The sequence below is a fragment of the Kogia breviceps genome, chromosome 8, assembly GCF_026419965.1.
Source record: "Kogia breviceps isolate mKogBre1 chromosome 8, mKogBre1 haplotype 1, whole genome shotgun sequence".
Classification (NCBI taxonomy): domain Eukaryota; kingdom Metazoa; phylum Chordata; class Mammalia; order Artiodactyla; family Physeteridae; genus Kogia; species Kogia breviceps.
In genome coordinates, this window is record NC_081317.1 from 92,357,266 (window position 1) to 92,380,144 (window position 22,879).

A 22,879-nucleotide genomic window follows, 5' to 3' on the forward strand; every position below is an offset into this window, starting at 1 on the left:
AAAGTCCCACCTCTCTATCTTTGCTAGTGCAGTTCCCTCCTCCCACAGGGTTCTTCCCACATCTCCACCTCTCTCCCTCAAGCCCAGCTCAAAAGTCACCTGCTCTGAGAAGCCCTCCCAGGTTGCACCCAGTGAGAATGCATCAGCCCTCCCTTCATGCTCCTAGAGCCCTTACTTGTGCCTTCCTAAGAGTCTATTCACATCAGCCTCTTATCTTTTATTTTACTGGACAAGACTTTTATGGCACTTACTATGTTTTGCACACTGGTCGAAGACATCAGCAAATTTTAATTGATTTAGTTTTTATAACTATCCTATGAAATAGGTACTATTATTATCACCCCATTGTATAGATGAGAACACTGAGGCACGGGAGATGAAGTGGCTTGCCAAAAATTAACATAGCTGGTAAATGATGGCAAGGCAGTCCTGCTCAAGAGTCAGGCACTCAACCAGGGTCACTTGCTCACATATGAGTTACCCACACTGTCATGTCATATCCGAATCACATTCAGATGCTCACAGCCTGGCATGAGGCAGGTGCATCATTCTCGTTCCTGAATGGAGCCCAATGTCCACCTCTCCCATGTGGCCAGCTGACACTGGCCTGCATGTGGATACTGGTCCAACCTTGTAGCCACTCTGAGCATCTATCTACCTGCTGCGGATGCCCACCTCTGGCAGTCCTTCCTGAGGTGCTTAGGAGGATAAAGTCGGAAGCACTTTATCATCCATGAAGCCAACTGCATCTGTACACACACCTCTCTTGAAGGACCTTCGGGAACAGCCATGATGGATGGCTTCCCGGCTTCTGGCTGGATCCCCATGAACCCAGAGCAGAGAGCAGAACCACAAAACCCATGTGCCTAGGCCAGAGTGTGCCCGGCAGCTGTGGGCAGTGCAAAGGGCACTGGGCTTAGAGTCTGGCAGACTTAGACTTAGTAAGTCTCCGCTTACAGTCTCACCCAGGGCTCATCATTTTGAGCCTCAGTTTTCCCATCTATAAACGGGGCTAATGGAAGAATTCCTCTCTTACCAGGTTATTACTGGGTGATGCATTTGGAATAAATAATAAACTCTAGCACTACACAAAATCTGTAATTCTTGTTGTTTTGTTGTTGAAATAATATCTACTAAATAAAGTTATTATCAGAACTAAATGAGAAACCAACTGCACTTCACACTGTACCAGACTGGGGTACAAATAAGGTCATATTTATCTGAATGTTCAAAGACAAGAGGGATAGGGCAGCTCAGGCATTCTCCTGGGAGCACCTACCACAGTGCGCCCCGGCCCTCCAGGTGGTCTAGGCTGACAGGTTGGCGAGTCTACCTCACCAGCACCCCTCGAGGTGACCCTGAGATCAAACTCTGAGCCAGGCCCAGGTGCCGGCTTTGGTTCCCTTCAGCTGCCGTGTTGGCCACAGTTGCTTGGGGTCTGCACTGAAACCAGGGCAGGGCCTTGCCCCCTGAGGGGGTCAACCCTGGGCCAAGGGAGTGTCAGAACCAAGATGGAAACTGAGGGTTAAACTTCTCAACACTGAGCACCTTCAGTTTATATTATATACATAGTCACCATCCCCAGAGCCTCCCCAGGGTGTCACAGAGGAGGAGGGGACATTCCAGCATCAGTTCCCATCTTCAAACCAGCCTGCCCTCGACACCCCATGACCTGGGCCCCCACTCCAAGCAAAGCTCCCCTTGGAGCTCTTTTTGCCCTTTCCTGCAGCAGACCCTGCTCAAAGCTATGTCACCCCTCAGACATGTCCTAACAATTTCAAACCCCAGAGGGAGGGATCAGAGTCTCATTCCTCTCCCTCCCAGGGGCCACTGACCCCAGCAACCTTGAAGCTTCCTAACAGTAAGAGAGCGGCTTCTAGAATCATCTGAATACAGAGCCAGACCAGAGCAGGACCTTCTTCCAGTTACACCCACCTCCCTGGCTCTCCAAACTAGAAGCACCTGGCTTTTTATACGTGTGCAGTGAAAGAGCCATCCAGGTGACTCAAACTAAAACTCAGCAGAAGTCCTCAGCCTAGGAAGCCAGAACTCACAGCAATTCTCAGAGAACAGTTCTGCAACTTTCTGCCCCCGCCTCATGCCAGAACAGAAGTGTGTCACATCCCCAATGGGTACTGTGCTCTGTGGCATCTGCTAAACACCCACTGGGCACCAGATCCAAATGCTTTTATCTTATTTAGTTCTCAAAACAATGCTGGTCATCTGCTATCAAACCTCCATGTTATACATCTGGGAAGCGAGGCCCCAAGCGAAGCGACCTCACCAAGGTCACCCAGCAGGGCCGAGAGCCGGACCTGGGCCTCTCGGGCTCGGAAGTCCAAGCTCTTTCTACTGAGCCTTGCCTTCTCCGATACGCGTGTGCGTGCACCCAGTGTAGTGCCTGGCACATAGTAGGGGCTCAGTAAGGACCTGTCATTTTGTCCACCGTGGAGCCACCAGGCTGGAATTAGGGCCACAGCCTGCCGAGGATCTAGAGTGGCCAAAACAAAGCCAATCAGATGGTCTCAAGACCAGCATCCACAGGAGCCCATTAGGTGCTCTTCTGAGGATGTCATAGCTGGAGGGACTACTGGGGTCCCCAAATCTCTCAAACCAAACCCGTCATCTCCACACTGCCTGGCCCAGAACTCTGAGATCTCAATGAAATACTTGTACATCTTTTGGCAAGAACCAAAGCTCTTTCTGGAGAAAATAAATACTATTAGCTCAGCACATGGGCATCCCAGCCTCCCACTCCTGGCCCAGTCTGGGCATTTCATATTTCAATCGGACGTGCCAGTCTTTGCCCCAGCCCCCAAACCTAGCAACCTCCATGATTTGCTGGCTTGGATCCCAAATCGCTGCTTGCAGCAGACAGCCCTAACTCCCACACCACCAAACTCCTGCCCTAACTCCTGCTTGTGGATGGTCTTGGATCTGACACCTGCCAAAGACGAATGGCTGGACTCTGAAGACATCTGACAGATGAGAGGAAGACATGTTAATCACTTCTTGTTCTAGATGCTTCTGTAACACAGCCTGCTGGGTCAGAAGACCTCAGCTCCCTGGCTAACTGCTTCCACAGTGTTGTTATCCAATACTGTGCCCACCTTCTTTAATAGAAAGTTGAATGAATCACCTGTGTGAACAGCATCTCTGTGTCTTTGATAAAGATGTTATTGGAAATATCCAAAGGCCCTGAGAGGACAACCCAGAATTAATTACTCTTTCTGTTTAGTTTCAGACACATCTGATACTGCAACTCTTTACGACTTTTTAAAGCAGTTTCACATTAATCTATTTCTCTTTCTCTCTCCCTCCCTCCCTCCCTCCTCAATGATCTCCACAATAATTCCATGGACAAGCAGGGCAGGCATTATTATTATTCCCATTTTATAGACAACAAAACCAAGGTTTACAGAAGTTAAACAACTACTTCAAGGTCATCCCCTAATGAGCACCAGAGACAGGTCACCCATGGCAAGAGCACAGAGCCCTTTCCACTGAACCACCTGGCCCTTAAGCTAAAAGATTTGTCTCTGGAGCCTAAAGGGAAACATGTTCTCCTGACAAGGGAAACACCAAAACATTTCTCTCTTGCCTTCAAATCCGGTATGCAGGTGGAGCCATCCGTTCCTCACAGATGTCTGATCGTGTCTTCTCCCTCTGCTCCATTTAGAGGCTCCATTGTGATTTTATCCAAAATGGTTATGTTGTACATGGTGTTTAGCGACACTCATGCAAAAAGCATTTGCTAAGCACTTACAATGTGCCAGGGGCCGTGCTAGGTGCTCGGACACAGAGGCACTCATCCACTCACAGACATCGCCAAGGGCCTGCAGACTGTGTCCTGGGCTCAGGGAGATGGCAGGTGCAGAACAGATGACGTGCCTGTCCCCATGCACTGGCCCAGCTCACAGCCAGGCTTGGCGGTGGACAATAGCCAGCAGTGACAACACTCAGCTATAAGGAGTCCACTGGGGTCAACAGCCCAGCCCCAGGCCCAGAGGAGATTCACCACTGAGCTCTCAGTGCACCTCAGATCCTTCTGGAAATGGACAGGGATTTAGAAACAACCACTTCACTTAGAATCCCATTCAGTGAATCTCAGACACAGATATCATACTTCTTGGCTGGCCTCAAACACACAATCTCCCACTGAAATAAGAACAAGTTTTTATGTGACTACACAGCATTTTATGTTTTCATATGCATTATAATAAAATAACAACGATAAAATTTAGTGGGTGCCTACTCAACGTAGCCCCCTGTACTTAATGTTTTACATGCATGTTCTATGTCACCCTTCAAAATAAGCCTCGGAGAAAGGATCATCCCCATTTCACAGATGAGGACACTGAGGCTTAAGGAGTGAGCAGCAACAGCACACACACACACAGGTTTCTGATTCCATATGCGATGGTCTTTCCACAGTGTCCAGGTGTCTTCCCCACACTGTCCGGGCATCGAAAAACACATAGAAGCCATTATAAACAATCCTTCACCACTCATCCATTCATTCTGCAAATATTTATTGAGCACCTACCATGTGCTAGAAACTGTGCGAGGCACTATTGTAATCCAAAACAGACTAAGTTCACAGTGCCCTGGCAGAATAGGGGAAGACCAACATTGATCAAATAATCCAACAATTTAAAATTGCAACTGTGATAAGCACTACAAAGGTTCATAGGTCTTAGAGAAATTGTAATAGGGGATTTTTCCCAATCAGGGAGAATGGAGAAAGCACACTTGAGCTGGTATCTAAAAGATGAAGAAAGATGGCAAAAGCATTCCAGATGTTGGAAACAGCTTGTGCAAAGGTCCTGTGCACACTCTGAGCACAATCATCAGAGAAACTTGAAAGGACCACATGTCTAGGCCCAGAGGGAAAGGGGAGAGTACTGAGCTATGAAGCTGGGAGTGAACAGGACAGACTACAGGGCCTTCAAGGGCACAGGGAGAAGTCTTGTTCCCATTCCCAGAACAATTATGAGTCAGGGTATAAAAAAGGGAGGCCACCTGACCAGCATGCTGGGTCAGTGGTCCTAAAGGTCCTCTGCATCTGGGTGATAGCCCCAGGCTGCACCATCACGCTCCTTATGCTGCATAGTAACGATCCCTGGTGGCCTCTCTTTGAAAGCACTGCTGTTTCAGACTCACCTCCACATGCCCTATAACCAGCCCTGGGCCTGGTACCAAGTAGATGCTTAGCAAGTATGAGCTACATCTATAAAGGAAGCACTACTGCTGCTCTCTAAGTCTAACAGGAGACACACATACAGAGACAAACACTGACACTCCGAGTAAACACTACAGGAGGTGACAAGCTCTGCCGGAGCAAGGGAAGCAGAGAGCGGATCCGTGTGAGCTAGATGTGTAGACAGACACACTTAAAGTGAGTAGAGAGTTCAGCGCCGCTGTGTGTCTGAGTGGGCGGACAGGGAAATGGGTGAAGATGAGGCTGAATTAGAGGGAGAGGCAAGCAGCTGGGTGAAATTCATCCAAAAAAAGAGAAGCGGCAGCTACTGACAAAACGTGCCACTTGCTTTCATGGGAGGAAGATAACTCCCATATGAAGATGCTGTTTCACTTTAGTATTTAAGCAGCAGAGATCAAAGTCAGACCATCCAATTGAAATCCCAGAGCACCACTTGGTCGGTTGTGATGTTAAATAAGTCACTTAACCTCTCTAAGCCTCATACGTAAAATGCAGACAATAATAGCACCTACCGCATCAAATTGGCATGAGAATTAAATAAGTATTTGACATAGGACTGACACGTGTGCTAAGCGCAGGATAAAGGTGAGTTACGGTTGTTGTAGTCTCTTTTCTTTCACCTACACACTTGCACATAATGTTTCCTTTACCTTCTCCTTTTTTAAATGACAAGATTAGAAGCTCTCCAAAGGCTTCCCAAGGTTTCTAGAATTCAGAGTCCAGCAAGGAGGTCAGAAGGGTCAGTGTGGCCCTGAGAGGACATTCTATGGAGTGACAGGCTAGCCAATTCTTCTTCTATCAAAGGCAAGGGGCTCTGAGACGGGCTGGGTGGGAGCATTTGCATGGGCTCTGATCATACGCCCTGGAGTGGGCTTCTAGGTCCCTGTCTGCCAGTTAAATCCCTGAAACAATTCTGGGCATTCTCAGAAAAGCTTCAGTGAATGGGCAGTTCCAGAACCAAAGCAATTTGGACAATATAGTGATTATTGTAAGGATGGCTGTTGCTTTCAAAATCAGTTCCCTCTGAACAAAGTCAAGTGGACCATGAGCAGCGTGTGAAAATATCATTTTCTCTCTGCCACCTCCTGACCCTACGCCCCGAGAGCAGCAATAACGCATCACTCCACAGTCCTTCTATGGCTAGATTTTATCTGAACGGTGACTGAGGATGTCCTTGCCAAATGGCAGAAGAAAGGGGTCTGCTTCAGCCAGCAGCCGTGGGACATGGGCACTGATGAAGACAGATGAATCCATTTACTCAGTACTTTGGATCTACCACGAATTTTCTACATGACAATGACACTTCATCCTTCCAGCAATGTAGACTGTTCAAAAAAGACTGAGAAAGTTGGCAAAAAAAGAACACTCCAATCAGCCCCCAAAGGTGTCACAATGTTCATGCCCTTTACTCAAGCAAGAATTCCCAGACCTTCAAACATCAGCTCATAACCAATTTACTCTTATTTTGCACATGATTCTAATAAACTTGGTTATCTGATTTGGGCTCCAGACCAAAACCAGGTCAGAGAAATAGTCACTCCAGACTGAGGTTACCCAGTTCCTGAATCAGTCCTGACCACGGAAGGACAAAGAGCAATAGCTTCCAGCCCAGGAGCAGGGCACCTGGAATATGTCTTGTTGTTCAGGGGATCCCAGGACACCTCTTTATTCACTATACTCAGACCTGCCACTAGATCACCTGGCTCACCAATGCTGATGACTTGGCTTCATTCCTACAGTGTCTACTAGGACGAGAGCCCACTCCCATCTCTGTGGCTCTCACGGTCCCTGGGGGTGGGAGTGGGGTATCAGAACCTGATTCCTACACCCACCAACTGCCAGTTCGAACATTGCTCCAATAAACTAATCTCCTAAAACCATAATGCTTGTCAGATGCTGGAAAGTATTTCTTTCCCAGGTTTTGATGTTGGAGGACCTTGGAGGATGCTGTGTATGTTTGTCAGGGGAGAAGAGACTAACATTAGCTTTGCACAAAATCTTCCATTGGAACATCCAACAAGTACCCTTTTCCCTCTGCACTCCACAACTACTGGGACCCCAAAGCACCAAAGTACAAATAAAGAGCAAGCAGAAAGCTCAACCCACATGGCTTGGCATACAAAGCACTTCCTCAATTTGTTACAACTACACCCATTAAGCCTCTTAGAATCAGAGAGCTGAGCTTCAGGCTTTTAGATCTATTTGTTCAATAAATGTTTACCGAGCTCCTGCTCTGTGCCTGGCCCTGAGATACTGCCTGGAGGGGCAGAGGTGTGCACAAGGGACCCAGACACACCCCAGGTCTGCTCTTGCAGTGCTTACAACTGAGCAAAGATCCTCAATCAGTGCTGCAATTCATAGAGGAGCAAAGACTTAGCAACTAACCTAGCACCAGCACCTAGACTGCTGAGGTCTTAGCAACTAACCTAGCACCAGAACCCAGACTGCTGACCCCATCTGAAGCTCACACTTCCATGGTTTCAGCCTGGCACACCTGCTGGTTCCTAGTAAGGTACAGAGAGGAAGACATCTCACCAGCCTCACTGCACATCATTATATAAACAGAGAGAATAAGAATAAAATAAAGGAGATGAATACAGATGCTCACTGGGCAACTTATGCCATTTAATTTTCTCACCTTCCTAGAACCAAAATAAATAACCAAAAAAGTCAGCAGTAAGAAGCCACTTACATTTCATTCCCAAACAACATGGGGAATGACCAAACAGGTGCCTCCAGAAGGGGTATGCCTTCTCCAGCATCTTCCCCTGGCCCCTACCTACCACGGTTAGGTGACCAGCAGTTAGGCCGTGAGATCCTCAAGGGCAGGGTCCATGTCACATCCAACTCTGTATCCCAGAGCCTAGAAAAGGGCCTGGCAGAAAATTTTCTCCATCAGCGCGTGTAGAATTAGGACACTGAGGCAGAAATAGGTGGAGCTGTGGCAGCCATCTAGGTGGGCCACTCACGTCTCCTTTAAAAAGAGAACCTACAGGACAAGTGCCATCAGCTAAGCCTTCAGCTGTAGCTTCAACATCTGTCACAGTGTTTAATTAAGCCAAGGACACATTCTTCCCAGGGAGCCTGCAGCCAGTGACTAAGTTGCACAGGGATTCTAGAGCCTGGCTCTTTTGGTCTCTAATATGTGACTCCTCTAATGGGCAATCTTTGCTCTGGAGCACCCCAATGGGCTGGCCAAGACCTTCTGAGACTCTTCCTCCCAACTCTCCCTCCTTTCCCTCTCCTTTCACAGGTGTCAGAACAGCATTGTGGTCTGAGGGTTTCCCTACCTCCTCTTTTATCTTTCACTGGTATTACCCCCAAGAACTCTGGCACTTGTAAATCCATCTTGGCATGTACTTCTTGAAGGACCCCAAATGACAAGTGTCCAAGACATCCACATGCTCCTTTACACATCCCAGCCTCCTTTCAAGTTAAGTTGGTCAATGACTACTTCTGGTCAATGAAATATGAATAGAAATAATACATGTCACTTCCAAGTAAAGATGGTCAAAATCTAGTGTGCCCTCCCTGTGGATTCCTTCCTACTCCCCATCTTCTTGAAGCCAAAAGATGGGAGAGTGACAACACAAGAGCAGCCTGGGGCCCTGTGTTCTCACTTGGAGGAGAGCCTCCCAGGAGGCTCTGACCCTCACTGGATTTGGGTGAACAATATATAAATTTGACTGTGTCAAGCAACAGAGATTTCAAGATTCGTTTGCTCACAGCATAGCCTAGTCTACCCTGACTAACAAAAGCTATGTATCCTCTCTCTATATTTATTTAGCACCTCTATTTTCACCCCTATCTTACACTTCCAGCTTGTTCATTTCCCTATTGAAATCTCACATCTCTTCATGAAGAAGTTGATTATCCCACAGGAGGGGAGGCCAAACACATGAACAAGAGCTCTTTAAAGATAAAGGTGGCGAGCTAACACGCTTAGCCCAATACCTAGTTCTAAACAGGCCCTAGTGTGTTATTCCACCCACCTTATACTGGGTGCCTGGCTAGGTCTGAGGAATTGGTCGGGGGCAGGCACGGCATGGCCAAGGGTATTTTTCCCTCATACCAGGGAAGTTCAGGGGTTGTTGCTGGTGGGAACATGCGGAAGACAGCTCAGCTTGATCCTGATATATGGGGTCCCCTAAGTCCTATGGTGATGGGGAGGTGGAGCAAAGACCCTGGGGAAGTGATCCAGAGAAACCATTCATCCTATGGGAAGTTAATTCAGAAGGCAGATTCTAATTTATTCAATTATAGTTCAGTTCAGCAAACATTCACTGATGCCCACTGCATGTAAAACCACTAGGGAATCGGACCAGCCCTGCCCTCACAGAGCTACACCTACAGTCCAGTGGGGGAGAAACAGACAAAGATGGCTATGACACACAGCAAAATGTAAGATGTGCTGGGAGATACACATGAATAAAGATCTCGAACTCGCATCCTCTCTCTCCGACACCTCTCTCAGCAATGTGGCATTAGAAAGCAAGATAACACGGCCTTACATTTACATCATGTTTTGAGGTTCCACATCCATCACATTTATCCCTACTACAGATCTGTGAGGTAAACATAATCATCACCACACGGTACAGGAATAATGAGAATAGTGACAAAACAGCAGTGAATATTTACTGAGCATTCATGGTGTACCAAGCACTGAATTACTTTACCCGGATGGTCTCATTTGTTCCCCACACCCTATCAGGCAGTTAGTATATTAGCCCCATTTTACAGATTAAGAAACAGAGGCAAAGTGGCTTGCCTAAGGTCACCAGGCAGGTACGTGGTACCCAATGGGGATACAAACCCAGGCCCCGTGACATGCTAAGAAGCTCATCTAACAGGTGCTTGGAGCTAGGGGAGCTGAAGGGTCTGGTTTTGTGCCCAGCCTCATCCCCACAGGGACTCTCTCTCCTCATTCCCCTGCAGTGCAATTGACTTCAGTTACTATCCTGCCTGCCAGATGCCCCCACTCTCATTGCTCCCCCTCTGCTGCCCCTCCTGCCCAGTCAGGCCTCAGAGTGCCTCCATCCCCTCACACTGGCTCTCCATCTCTGCTCAGGCCCCAGTATCTCCCCCTTCAACTGCTACGATAGCTTCCTGGCTTTTCTATCTCCACCCTCTCCTGTCTACCATTCAGCCTCTACATTCCTACCAGCCTTAATCTTGTCACACGCATGTTTGAAAACCTCCCACAGCTCCTCACCACTCCAGAATAAAGTCCAAACTTCTTGACACGGCATTCAAGGCCTTTCATACCCACCACCAGGCTGCCCTTCCCTCTACAAACCCTGCACTCAGGTGAAAACATAACAAGTCAGCGCTCCCCAGACACACTTCACACTCTGTGGCCTTTATCCTTTGATCCTGGGGATCCTTCCTAGGATCCAACCTCCATCTCCCTGAGCCCACACCTCTCTGTGTCAACATTATATTCACCCTTCCAGACTCATCTTGACTTCTTCTCCTCCAGGAGACCTAGATGTGAGCTTCCCTTTCTCTTAATGTCCCTGGCATCTATTGCTTCTTTCTTGAATTTAGCATTCCCCAAGTGGATATCTGTGATCAGACCCACCTGGCATCCACCCCCCTTTAACAGCCTCTGATGTACTTCGAGGAATCACCTCTTCCCCACTCTGTATTCATGTGGTTGGATGGGGCTGGCCTCACCTCCCTCTTCCTCCATGAAAGGCCGGCGGATATCCCAGGCCCGTCAGCATCATGTTATTGGTTCAGGGATAGACACATGACCCAACTGAAGCCAATGAGAGCTGAGCTTGGAATTTTTGCTGAAAACGTCAGGAAAGAAACACTCTTCTTATTGGAGTTTCTAAACTGGGAGTGTGTAAACTTGCAGCTGCTAGGGGCCATCTGTACAGCCAAGTGGGGAGAGCCTGACTGAGGGTGAAGCCAAACACAGAGGAAATCAGAGCCAAGAGACAAAGAGGGACTGGATTCAGCCATACCTGAATACAGCCCACTCCAGAATTTTTCAGCCACATGAACCAGTTAAAATTAGGTTTCTGTCACCTGCAACAAGGTTCCTAAGCAATACAACTACTAAGGGCGAGGTACCATGCAAGGCAATGAGGTATAACCACAAAGATGTGAGCCTGATTCTAAAAGAGCTCATTTTCTATCTCTTTATTTCAAAGAACGGCTATATTGAGATACAATTCACGTACCATAACATTCATTCTTTTATAAAGTCTACAGTCCTATGGTTTTTAGTATAGTCACAGAAATGTGCAACCATCAAGACAGATTACTTTCTACCTTGCATTGAAAATGACAAGCATGTGCTTGCTCTGTTCTCCCCGGTGCACCAGCTCCTCTCCTAAGCCCAGTGCTGGGTTTACTCCTTTCTGCAGTACCAGCAACTGCAGTAGGTGCCCAATGGCTACTAAGCTGTACTCAGACCTCCTGAAAAGCTCGGCCTCCATCCAACAGTCGCTTAGGTCCTCTCTAAAGCACAATGAATGAGAGAACAGATATTTGCAAAACCACTCAAGAAAAGGATGTGCTCACCAATCACTAGGTTTTCTCTGGGTTTTCCAAGCTGGATCCCTACAACAGGGTAGACCTTCTGAGAGGTGCACACCTGGAATGTGCTCCTTTGGCTCCGTGAACTTTTCCCAAGTTTATTACAGAATAATTTAAAATAGTAACAAGGGGAAAACATATAAATCCAACAGTAGGGGAATGATTTAATACTTATGGGGCACCCATAGGATAGAATAGTAAATAGCCACTAAAATTCATCTTTACAAAGAAGATTTAAGGACATGGGAAAATAACCATGCTATAACATTAACTGAATGAAACAAAATATAAAAGGGTGCATAGAGATTTCGAGCACACAAAATAGTAAACACCAGGAACTGGAAGGGAATAATACTAATTATTAGATGCAATTACCTTTGTGTAGGTGGATTATAGACATTTTTTTTTTTTTTTTTGCGGTATGCGGGCCTCTCACTGTTGTGGCCTCTCCTGTTGAGGAGCACAGGCTCCGGACGCGCAGGCCTAGCGGCCATGGCTCACGGGCTTAGTTGCTCCGCGGCATGTGGGATCTTCCCGGACCAGGGCACGAACCCGTGTCTCCTGCATGGGCAGGCGGATTCTCAACCACTACGCCACCAGGGAAGCCCTAGACAATTTTTTTTCAATGCTTCTCTACAATTTTCTATTTTTCCAAAATGAAAATTACTTTAATCAAATCAGAAAAGCCGACATTACTTTTTAACTCATCCCTTTGTTATTATTCACTTTTATTAATGTGGCTACCAATGAATGAGAAACAATCACATGAAGAACATTTCTGAACCTGCAAAACTTATGAAAAAAAAAAGACACTGTCCCTCAGAGTCTTTTAAACAAACACGTAAGTAATGTAATCTACCATGTTTACCTTTTAACCTTGACTGCCAGGAGGCTCAGAGCTAAAATTTAATTTACAAAAATGCAGTAACCATCTTAGCCCAGGTTCTGGGTTTAGTAACTTGCATGCTTCTATGTGGTTTCTGATGCTTCCTTTTATCTGTTTTTTGAATTGTCTTGCTTGTGTTTTTATATACTCAAATCTTCCTTGGAATACATAAAGAAGTATTTGCTGATGTGATCTGAAGTACACCAGAGAAGAGAGGTCCTGCCTAGCAGATGCTCTGCTGGGATGTTTCATTTTTACAAACACTTGGCACTGAGTGGGGCTTTGAATGCTTTATTGCTATCCTAATTACAGGAGAGGGGCAACTGAATAAGTGTGTGCGGAAGGCTCCTTTATTGAGACAGACTAGTCCCAATGATCAGATCAACCCATGTCTTGCTAAATCTCCATCTTTTTGAAGACTGTGTGGACAGAGGTCCACCCTAGCTGCCCACTGTCTCTGGCCACTGACTGACAACAAATGTTAGCAAAGCCAGCCAAAATGTGTTCACCACATCCATCCTGCATTCAAGTCTACAGACAACAAGTGACACACCCAGCAAGTGACTACGGGGTACACACAATCCATAAAGACATCCTATCTGAATAAAACAGGGTCCACACACTCTAACACAAGCCCCAAACACCCTTTAGATCACTGTGGATTTTGCTGCAATTACCCAGACTGATCCATTACTTCGGCTTAGAGAGAAAGTACCTGTACTCTAAAGACGGACCACTTGAAAAAATTAAGTATTATATCACCTGGGTGTTCTCCCAACCGTGACACTTAATGGCAAGAGATAACATATTTGTTTGATTGTAAGCCAAGATTCTTTTTTTTCTGGTGGTAACTTCACTGAGCCTTCATGAGATTTCAGAAGTGAGCAAAACAAACAAGCAGTCTTAATATTTTAGTTGTGACCATTTTATCACATCTGAAGTCACAATGTCCTACTTATGAATCCACACCAGAGGAAAATGAAGGAAGGAAGGCAGGAAACATTTATTTAGTGCTTACAGCATGCCAGACAGAGCACCGGCCGCTGCACCTGCCAGCTCAAGGCATTTTCTACTCCAGCCTGTTATCTCCCTTAAGCATCACAATACCACCCTGGGGAGTACATATAATAGTCCCCGTTTTTCAGAAGTGGAAATCTAGGCTTAGAGAGATCAATATCTTGTTCAAGGTCACCCACAGGGAAGATACTAGGTTTCTGACCAGAAGCCAGGTTAAAGCCACCCCAAAGCCCATGCTCGGTGCCCCTTCAAATGGCGAGATAGGCTTCCCTGCTTGCGTGATGCTGAGATTATACCCTCTGCCCTCCTTCCCCTGAGCTGAAGTGCCTTCTGACTGCCTCATCCTCTTGACTTTAGGCCCCCTCTCACTCAGAAAGTCATCAAGACACACTTGAAAAATAAAATATAAAAGCATCAACCCACACCCTGAAATTGAGCACCCTTCCCTTTGCTGCCACTAACAAGCTAATATGAAATCTCTTTCAGGGAAGCTTTCTGAAGGTGATAAAATGATGGTGAAAACATTATGCAGCTGACAATATTTGGTGATGATGCAAGCAGGGCTGCCCTGTCCATAAATGGTTTTGTCTCCAAAGAACCGGCTCTCTGTGTCCTTCCCCCCCCCCAAAAAAAGATAGATAGATAGATAGATACAGATGGAGCAACAGAGAAACAGTATCCAGAAGACATGGTTCGGTATAATTGCATTGCCCTCTCCGTTTATGTGTGCCGGGCAACTACCCCAGAGAACTTGAAATGTTCTGGAGAAGACAGGAATGTCATTCGGAAATGATTCCACATGGGTTGGCTCTGCACAGCTCCCCAGCTTACATCCTCCCGGGGCAGAGGAAGCTTCTCTGCTTGCAGCAGCCTGCGTACACCGCCACCAACTGCCACCCGTTTCTTCACCTTTTATTTACAGCGCAGTGCTAGCAGGCTGGTTCATCAGTGAAGGGGAGAGATGGGGAATAAGATGCAATCCAGATTTCTGTTCTTTCTCCGGGGACCAAAAAAAGCGGGAGTACACAGAGAAGGAAGTGTAGCCTAGGCTGCACGATCAACGTGGCAGCGCGACCCTCCTCTCAGAAAGGGGTTTGCACCAGGACTCGAGCAGAAGCGCCCAGGGAACCCCAGGAAGCCGGGTCAATCAAGCCCAGCGCCTCGGCCGGGCTTTGGCGCGGTGGAAGAGGCGCCAACAGAGCGTACTGCACAGGAAATCACTGCCCCCTTCAGGCCGCGTCTCAGATGCTGCGGCCGGAGCGTAAGGGCTCCCTCAGTCCCGAAAAACTCGCAAACCCAACCTGGTGCGGCCCTCGATCGCTCCTCTGAGGCCCCTCGGCGCACCCCAGCCCTCGGGCAGGCGGTGAAGGTGTGCACTGTTGCTGCAGCCGGAATGCAAGCTGAGGGTGTGAGGAGGGGGCTTGGGATGGAAAGCTCTCGGCTCTTCGGCTCCCCTCAGAGAAGGGGGCAGGGAGGGCAAGCCGGGTGCTGCGCTCCAAGTCCGTGCTTCAAGTCTGCGACCGGAGAAACTGCGCCTGCAGCCGCCCAGCCACCAGCAGCGACGCGGCTGAACACCCTCGCGCGCCCGGGCGAGCCCTGATCAGGGCACTGTCTGACCAACCAGCCCGAGGGGGTCTCCTCAGAAAACTGCTCGTGCCATAGGCAGCGCCGGGTACATGCTGGCAGCAGCCCTGCAGAGCCGGCGGCCCCACGCCGGCCTGAGTGGTACTGGCTCCGAGCTCGTCCAGCCCTGCTGCGCCCTCCAGCCCCTCGGATCCCCGAGTCCTCCGGACCTCTAAGAACAGCTCGGCTTTCCTGGGGCCGAGAGCAGGCCCGTGGCCTCTCTAGCCCCTGATGGCCCAGTTTAGAGTCAATGCGCCTGTTCTTCCCACCTAGCACTCCACAGCCCCACCAGCGGGACCTGGGCAGGGGCGACCACTGCAGGCTTTTGGGGAGGTTCAGTTACCACCTTCTCCACTCCTTCTCTGAGCAAAGGAGACCCTAGTCTTCTATCCCACACCCCACAAGCATACACACACATACAATCCCAGAGGAGGAAGACGTTCAGCAAATCTTGGTACCGGCTGTGCCAGTCAAGCCCGGCGGGACCCAGAGGGTAAGCACTGAGCCCCAGCCCGCGCGGTGCCCTCGGCAGGCTCAATCAGGGCTCTGTCCATGGGCCGAAGCTTGCTTCTGTCCAACACGCCCTCCGCCATCGCCCCCACAGCCCCGACGGCACGGGCGGCCGGCACTCACCTCGGTGTCGTAGAGCCGCAGGTCGAGGAAGTAGGGGCGCAGGAGCGACTCGTTGCGGATCTGCTCGATAGCCAGTTCCACGGCGGGGAGCACGCCGCGCCCGATGCTGCCCTTGGCCACCTCCTTGGTAAGCGGCATGAGGCCCATGATGGAGAGCGGCGGGCTGCTGGGCGGCGGCCGGGGGACACCCCGCGCCCAGCCCCAGGCCCCGGGCGCCAGCGGCAGCAGCAGCGGCAGCAGCAGGAGCAGCAGCAGGCGCGCGGGCGGCGGTGGCGGCGGCGGCGGCGGCCCGGGCTGCCCGGAGCTCGGCGGGGAAGCCATGCCGCGCCGCGGGCTGCGGGCGCCGGCTCACTCGGCCCGCATGGCCTGGCCCGGCCCGCCGCCCCGCGCCAAGCTCTCCCCGCGGCGCCCGCGCAATGGCGCCGGCCCCGGCTCCGGCTCCGGCTCCGGCTCGGGCTCCGGCTCGGGCTCCGGCTCGGCTCAGAACGGCCGCGGCGGCGGCGGCAGCGGCGGCGCCCGTGACGGATCAATCACGCCGGGAAGGGGTGGGAACGAGCGGAGAGCGGGAGGCGGGGAGCGAGCGAGCGAACGCGGAGAGGGGGGCTGGCGTCTCCGCGCGCGCCTCTCTCCAGCGCGGCCGCCCCGAACCAGGCCGCCTCCGCCCGCCCCCGTGCACGCTCTGAGTCGCTCTCCCGCCGGGAGCCGCTCGGCGGCAGCCCCTGGAGCCCGGTTGGGGGAGGGCGGGAGGTAGGAAACGCGGGAGGCGAAGGCGAGCCTGCTCCGCGGCAGCTCGGGCCGCCTCCGGGGTAGGGACAGGCCGTGCGCGCCGGGGGAGGGGAGGCACTGGCGCTGCGGCGGCCACGGGGAGGGCCGCCTTCCCAGCACCCGCACACACGCGCCCCCGGCCCTCCGCCGCGCGGGCTGCCCGCGACCTCCCAGGACCTGAGGGTCCGGGTACAGCGGCTGAGGGAACGAGGACGGCGTGCTGGCACACGCAGTGGCCGCCGCCGCTTCTCCAAGCGCCTCCTGTAGCACCTGCAAGGTGATTTGGGACTGCTTTTTGGAGGTTTGGCTGGGAACGTCTGGTTTGCGAGCGCGCCACGGAGGCGTCCTAGAGGCACCTGCAGCCTACACTCCCCTGCTCTGCGCGGGTGTCTAGGAGACCCTGACTGAGCCAGAAGGGGCGGCCAAAGATGCCAACAGCGTTCGAATTCCCCTTGGTTCTGAGGTGTCCAGCCCTTTGGGCTTGGCCGAAAGCCCCCTCCTTCCCCACCAGACTGAGCCGCCCTTTGCCAACCCCAAGAGATGATGGTCTTCACCTTGCGTGTGCTACTGCCCCCTCCAGGCGTTTGACCTCCCCACGTCCCCATTCCTGAAGGGGGCTCCGCCCTAGAAATCTCCCACCCACCCACCCCTGCCTCCCCAGGTCGGAGTACAGTCCTCAGGCCAGAGAGGATCCATGTTCCCCTCGACTTCGCCCTCTCTATGACAGGTCACACTGGCTGCACTGACTAGCCTTAATTAAGCAAAGCAGTCCTGTAATCTGACCTAGAGCCTCAGGCCCCATGTACCTCTCCAAGCTTGAAGAATAGGAACGGTGGGCATGGAAATACAAAATCCCAAGAGGTGATTAATAAGGGGGACACAATAGGACATCAAATCAGAAAACCTCCTTGAGCCTGAACCAACCATTGTGGGCAATATGGATGACCTTGTTAACAAGGTTGGTAATTTAACCTTCACTGAACACTTGCTACCTGCCTTATTATGGAACCCACACAATAGCCCTAGGAACCAACACTGTGTTCATCATCCTCACTTTACAGACCAATACACAGAGAAGTCCCATAGCTTACTGAAGAATACAGAACTACTGAGAGAGGACTGAAACCCAGAGCCAGCAAGAGCTCTGTACACAGTGCAGTGGAAGTCAGGATGGGGAACAGGTTCCCCTGTGGGAAGGAAACTAACTGCCCTGACTCTGAATTGTCCTGGACCTTGGTTCCCTTGGGCATGTAGTGAAGGAGTTGGACCACATGTTGTCCACAGACTCGCTCTTCTGGAGTGAGGCAGGGGCAGCCCTGAATCATATGCTAGGTTATTGTCAGGAAGCATGAAGATGGAGAGGAGAGGCCAAGCCCAACTCCTGGAGAGTAACTTGGACAGTTCTGGGGAAACCAAGCCAAATTCTCCCTGTCCAACTCCTCTTTCTAGGCTTCTGCAGACACCACCTCCCAGGCTCCACTTAACCTTTCCAAGCTGGAGGGTTTGCAAGGGCATAGCTCACTTGTGCATCTCCACTAAAAAAAAAAAAAAAAAAAAGTGGTCCAGAGGACAATGTAATCCCCAGATGCTCCCTCAGCTGGTATCTTGATATCACAGATAGCCCCTAGTCATAGGCTTCCAGCATCTACCATTCCTCAACTCCTCAGCTCAGGTTTCTGAATGAGCATTTTCACTTTTTTCCTTTTTTTTTTTCCCTTAGTCGTTTGTGTTTTCCTTGTAAGCCATGCCAATATGGAGTATCCGCTGACACCTGTATCTGGGAATAAGTTGAAAGCTGGAATAACTTTGCTTGACATTTACTAAGTGGTTGAAGGCCCTGCCTGGCAACTACCTTTCAGCCTCTCTGTCTCCACCTATGGGGTGACCTGGCCCCTAGACACCTGACCTGGGACCAGCCCTGACACAAGGAGCTCCAATCTCACTCTCCAACAGTCTGGCTCCAGGCCAAGCTGTGATCTCATGCCCCATTTCTGATGTCTGGGCATCCCTCTGGTTCCCAGATCCTATTCTGGCCTGTGTTCCAGTTTGGGTAACTGGATCCCCGGCATTCTCCCTTGGGTCTGAGTTACTGTCTTGGTTACCAGTCTCCACTCCATGTTCTTCTAAAGCTGGAGTTCAGCCTCTTGCTTTATAATAATCATTCATTCCTTCAATCAATGTTTTGCAGTGTCTACTGTGTGCTGGGCAGTGTCCTAGGAGCGGAGGATACAGAAATAAACAAGCCAAACTAAAATCCCTGCCCTCATAAAATTGACATTCTAGTGGAGATAGAGAGACATAAACAGAAAGAAGAAGAAGAAATTTTAGTATGTCAGTTTATGAAAAGTACTATGGAGAACAATAAAGCAGGAAAGAGGATTGAGACTGACTGGGTGGGGCTGCAATTTGAAACCAGGAGGTCACGGAAGGACATACTGAGATGACTTTTCACCAAAGACCTCAATGAGATGACTTTTCACCAGAGACCTAAAGGAGGTAAGTAAGCAAAACATGCAAATAGTGTTCCAGGTGGAAGAACAGCAAGGGCAGAGGCTCTGAGACAGAAGTGTGCCTGGCATGTTCAAGGAACTGTCAGGAAGCCAGTGTAGCTGGAGTCGGAGTGAGCCAAAGGGGAAAAGCGGTAGTACCCAAGGTCAAAGGCAGGTGAGATCTGGTAGGACCTGGGCATTGTGAGGACTTTGGCTTGCACATGACGAAGTGGGGAATGACTGGAGGGAACTGAGTGGGTCAGTGATGTGATCTGATCTGCCTGTCAAGTAAAGAGTCATTGGCAGGAAGCGGAGAGACCAGTGAGGAGGCTGATACAATGAGCCACATATGGTAACAAGAACCAGACTACAAGCAGAGGAGGTGGGGAGAAATGGCTAGGTTAATAATTGTTCTTCCTATTATCAATGGGAATAAAATGCATTGGCAGATGCCAAGTCCCAGGACTGTGGTAAGCAACTTACAAGGAACATAGTAGAGACTTTAGAAAGGAATATGCTCAGGATCGCACCTCTAGAAAATGATAAAACATGAACGTCAGTCCAGGTCTGTATGGCTTAAATTCTCATCTTCCTCCCCAAATCCAGCCTCCTTAGCAATCCTTCTCCCATGCCCTTTCCCTACACACAAGAACCAGTAGTTAGTCTCCAAACCCTAGTTTAGAGGTTGGGGCTGTGTGTGTGGAAAGATGATGCTTGTTCCCCTTCTGGGGATCTGGGGGGAGTGTGCATGGTCCACTGGCTGCCTGTCAGCAGGACACCGCATCCCTTTAAGCAGGATCCCGACAATGGGAGGCTAACCAGGCCTCCGCCTGCTGTCTGTCCTCCTTCTATATCAGGCTGGACAACCCTTGCCACTCTGGTGCCAGCTGCTCAGATCTGCGTCCCTGCAGCTGCCTCCTCCCAGGAACTGGGTCCAGTTTCCAACACCCTGTTCCCAGTCTAACCTGTCATCTATGCCTGCCTCTATTCTAACTCCCAACAACTGGAAGGTCTTCTTTTAAGTTTTTCTTAAAAAAAAAAAAAAAAGCCATCTTTGCAAACATCTCCCATGTATTTCTTATTCATGTTTACATTGAAATGTTTCTTTCAACCAAGTAGCTCGGCTGTTTTTTTTTTTAAAGTACATTGTTTGTTTTCATTTCCATTTTTTTAATGGATAAGTTACGAATGATGGATCCAAAAAAGATTAGCTAAATGAATCTAAGTTGCTCTTCTTTTTTCACAAGGCATGTTTTTTAAACCGTAAAGTTAGGTTTCAGGCATCAAATGTGGTCTGGTGACACAGTTCGAGTAATAATAAAGCTACCATTTATTAAACACCTGCCAATCTGTGCCAGACACCTTGGTATGCATCATCTTAATCTTCATGACTGCCTGAAAAATAGGTGTTAGGATACCAGTTTTGCAAATTATGTGACTGAGGGTTAAACTGAGGGTCCAGATGGATTAAATGACATGCCTAATGATACTCAGCAGAGGCAGCAACGGGGCCCAAACCCAATCTGTCCCACCGCAAACTCCTGCAATTGCCTCTCCTTGAAGATGCCCTTATATAACTGAGGAGGAAATAGTCTTTAAAAAGTAAAGAATGCTGCTGAGGGTCAACACAAGAAAGAGGTAAGATGACTTGGCCAGGATCCCCCACTGAAGTAGAGATGAAGCTCGCTCTCCTTTATCAGGGGAGAGCATCTGGCCTGGAGACAGTCTGACTAAACCTTTCAGGAGTCAGTGCCAAGCCTGAGGTGGACCAGCAGAGCCTGGAGCCTCTCCTCCCACCCCTGTTCTTTGTACAGTCTGAGAACAGTGGAAGATGGCGGAATCACCTTGCTCCATGTCGGCTGGACAGGTCCTAAGCATACATAGGTGGGAAATTTAGCTCATAACTGAGAGGTCTCCAGAAGGATACCACCTCCCATTTAGAGGTTTCAAAAACATTAAGATCCTTTACAAAGGGGATCATAGATGGATAAGAGGCACAGTTTAGGAACAGAGCCTTAGACAGGGAAGCATCCTACCAAGTGTCTGGTCCAACCACTCACTAAACCTTAGGGGTAATGGTGAGTTTGGAGTCAGGCAGTCATGGGTTCAAATTCTGGCTTACCAATTATTAGTGGTACAATTCTGGGAAGTCACTCACTCTCCTGAACTTCAGTTTCCTCATCTCTAAAGTGGGAATAAATGATTCCTCTTTCACAACAACAAGGTTGTTGTAAGGATTAAACAGTAACAACAGCTAATATGTATTGAGCGCTCACATATGCTGGGGACCCTTCCAAGAACTTCACATATAATTAACTCCCTTATTAAGTAAGATGATGGATAGTACTAGGCACTTATTAGGTAAACAACTAATAACAATATTAATAGTAATAATAATAATAATAATACCACCACAGATGCAAGAGCAGTGCCTCCTGAGGCTCCCACTCCATTATTTGAATGATGGGGTTTTTATACATTATTTCTTAGGCTCCACCTATAGCCTTTCTATAGCATTCATTGTGGATCCCAATTTGCTGCTGGAGTCCATGATACTCCCCCTCACCCATGGTGGCCCCTGACCAAAGACAGTTCACAGGTACCTCCTCACTCCCATCCAAATCAAGTCTTCCAGGAGAAATATCCCCAAATTCCTCAGTCTTCCCTGGCCACCAATCTAAAGTCTGTCTTGGCTATCTTCAAAGATGATACCATACCTAGAAGTGACCACAAACCCTCCACGTAAGCCAGGAAGCACACAGAATAGCAGGGCCATCCCTTTATGCTCAGGACTCTGGACTGCTGTCCCACTGTCCTCGCAGTCCAGAGTTACCTGCACTTTGCTAACAGCCATATCACCCCTTTGGATCATAGGAAGCTTGTGATTCTCCAAGAGCCCTAGGTTTGATTTCTGTAGAGTTGCTGTGCTGTTTCAAAGGAACAGCAAGCCAGATTTCTTTGATCCTGTTTATCAGCAGTTTAATTCAGCGACCTATGAACAGGCTTGAAACATTCCATTCATAATTATGTCCAGATATTCCAGCCTGTTGAGGGCATCCTGCATCTTAGCACTGTTCTCTTTCATAGTCACCATCTGTCAGTTACTGCCATCATTGCTGGACAATCTGATTTTCTTCCTTAACCTGAAGCATTGATCAAAATGTTAAAAAGGAGAATGATGAAGATAGAGCTTTGTGACTATCCACACTGGGGGCCTCTGCCCCATCTGGCCCTGTGACCAAACCCACTGAAAATTCTCCCAACTTCCAAATTCTCTCCATGTCTCCATGTCTCTCCATTTGCACTCCAAAATATGAGAACCTTGCTAAAGTTTTTTCTGAAACCCTGATGCATACTGTCTCCTTATTTATCTGACCTGCCAGATTAGTAACTCTACAACTACCGGTGATTATGTCTGGGCTGGTTTTTGGTGAACCCACGTCCACTCCTAGGGACCACTGCCTCTTCTCTGTGTGATCACACATCATTTGTATAATCGGTCCTTCTTAAACTCTGCTGAAGATCAACACCCAAATCCCCTTTTGCTGAGGTCACCCTTTTAGTCTCTCAGAATATCAAAACTCTGCTGCATCCCCCATCGCCTAACCCTTCCTTTCTTTCATCCCCCAGAGATCCTTAGATGCTCTCTCTGATTCCCACCCACAGTTTCATGCCCAGCCCTCACAGGTACTT

At 49.2% G+C, this 22,879-nt stretch overlaps 1 protein-coding gene across 1 annotated transcript in view; it reads right to left on the reverse strand.

Moving 5' to 3' along the window:
- Positions 1-16,253, reverse strand: part of GABBR2 (gamma-aminobutyric acid type B receptor subunit 2) — a 375,844-nt gene extending 359,591 nt beyond the window's left edge. The window contains exon 1 of the mRNA XM_059070981.2: positions 15,933-16,253. Within this exon, the coding sequence (XP_058926964.1) occupies positions 15,933-16,253 (321 nt within the window). The remainder of the gene's footprint in view (positions 1-15,932) is intronic.
- Positions 16,254-22,879: the final 6,626 nt, after the last annotated feature.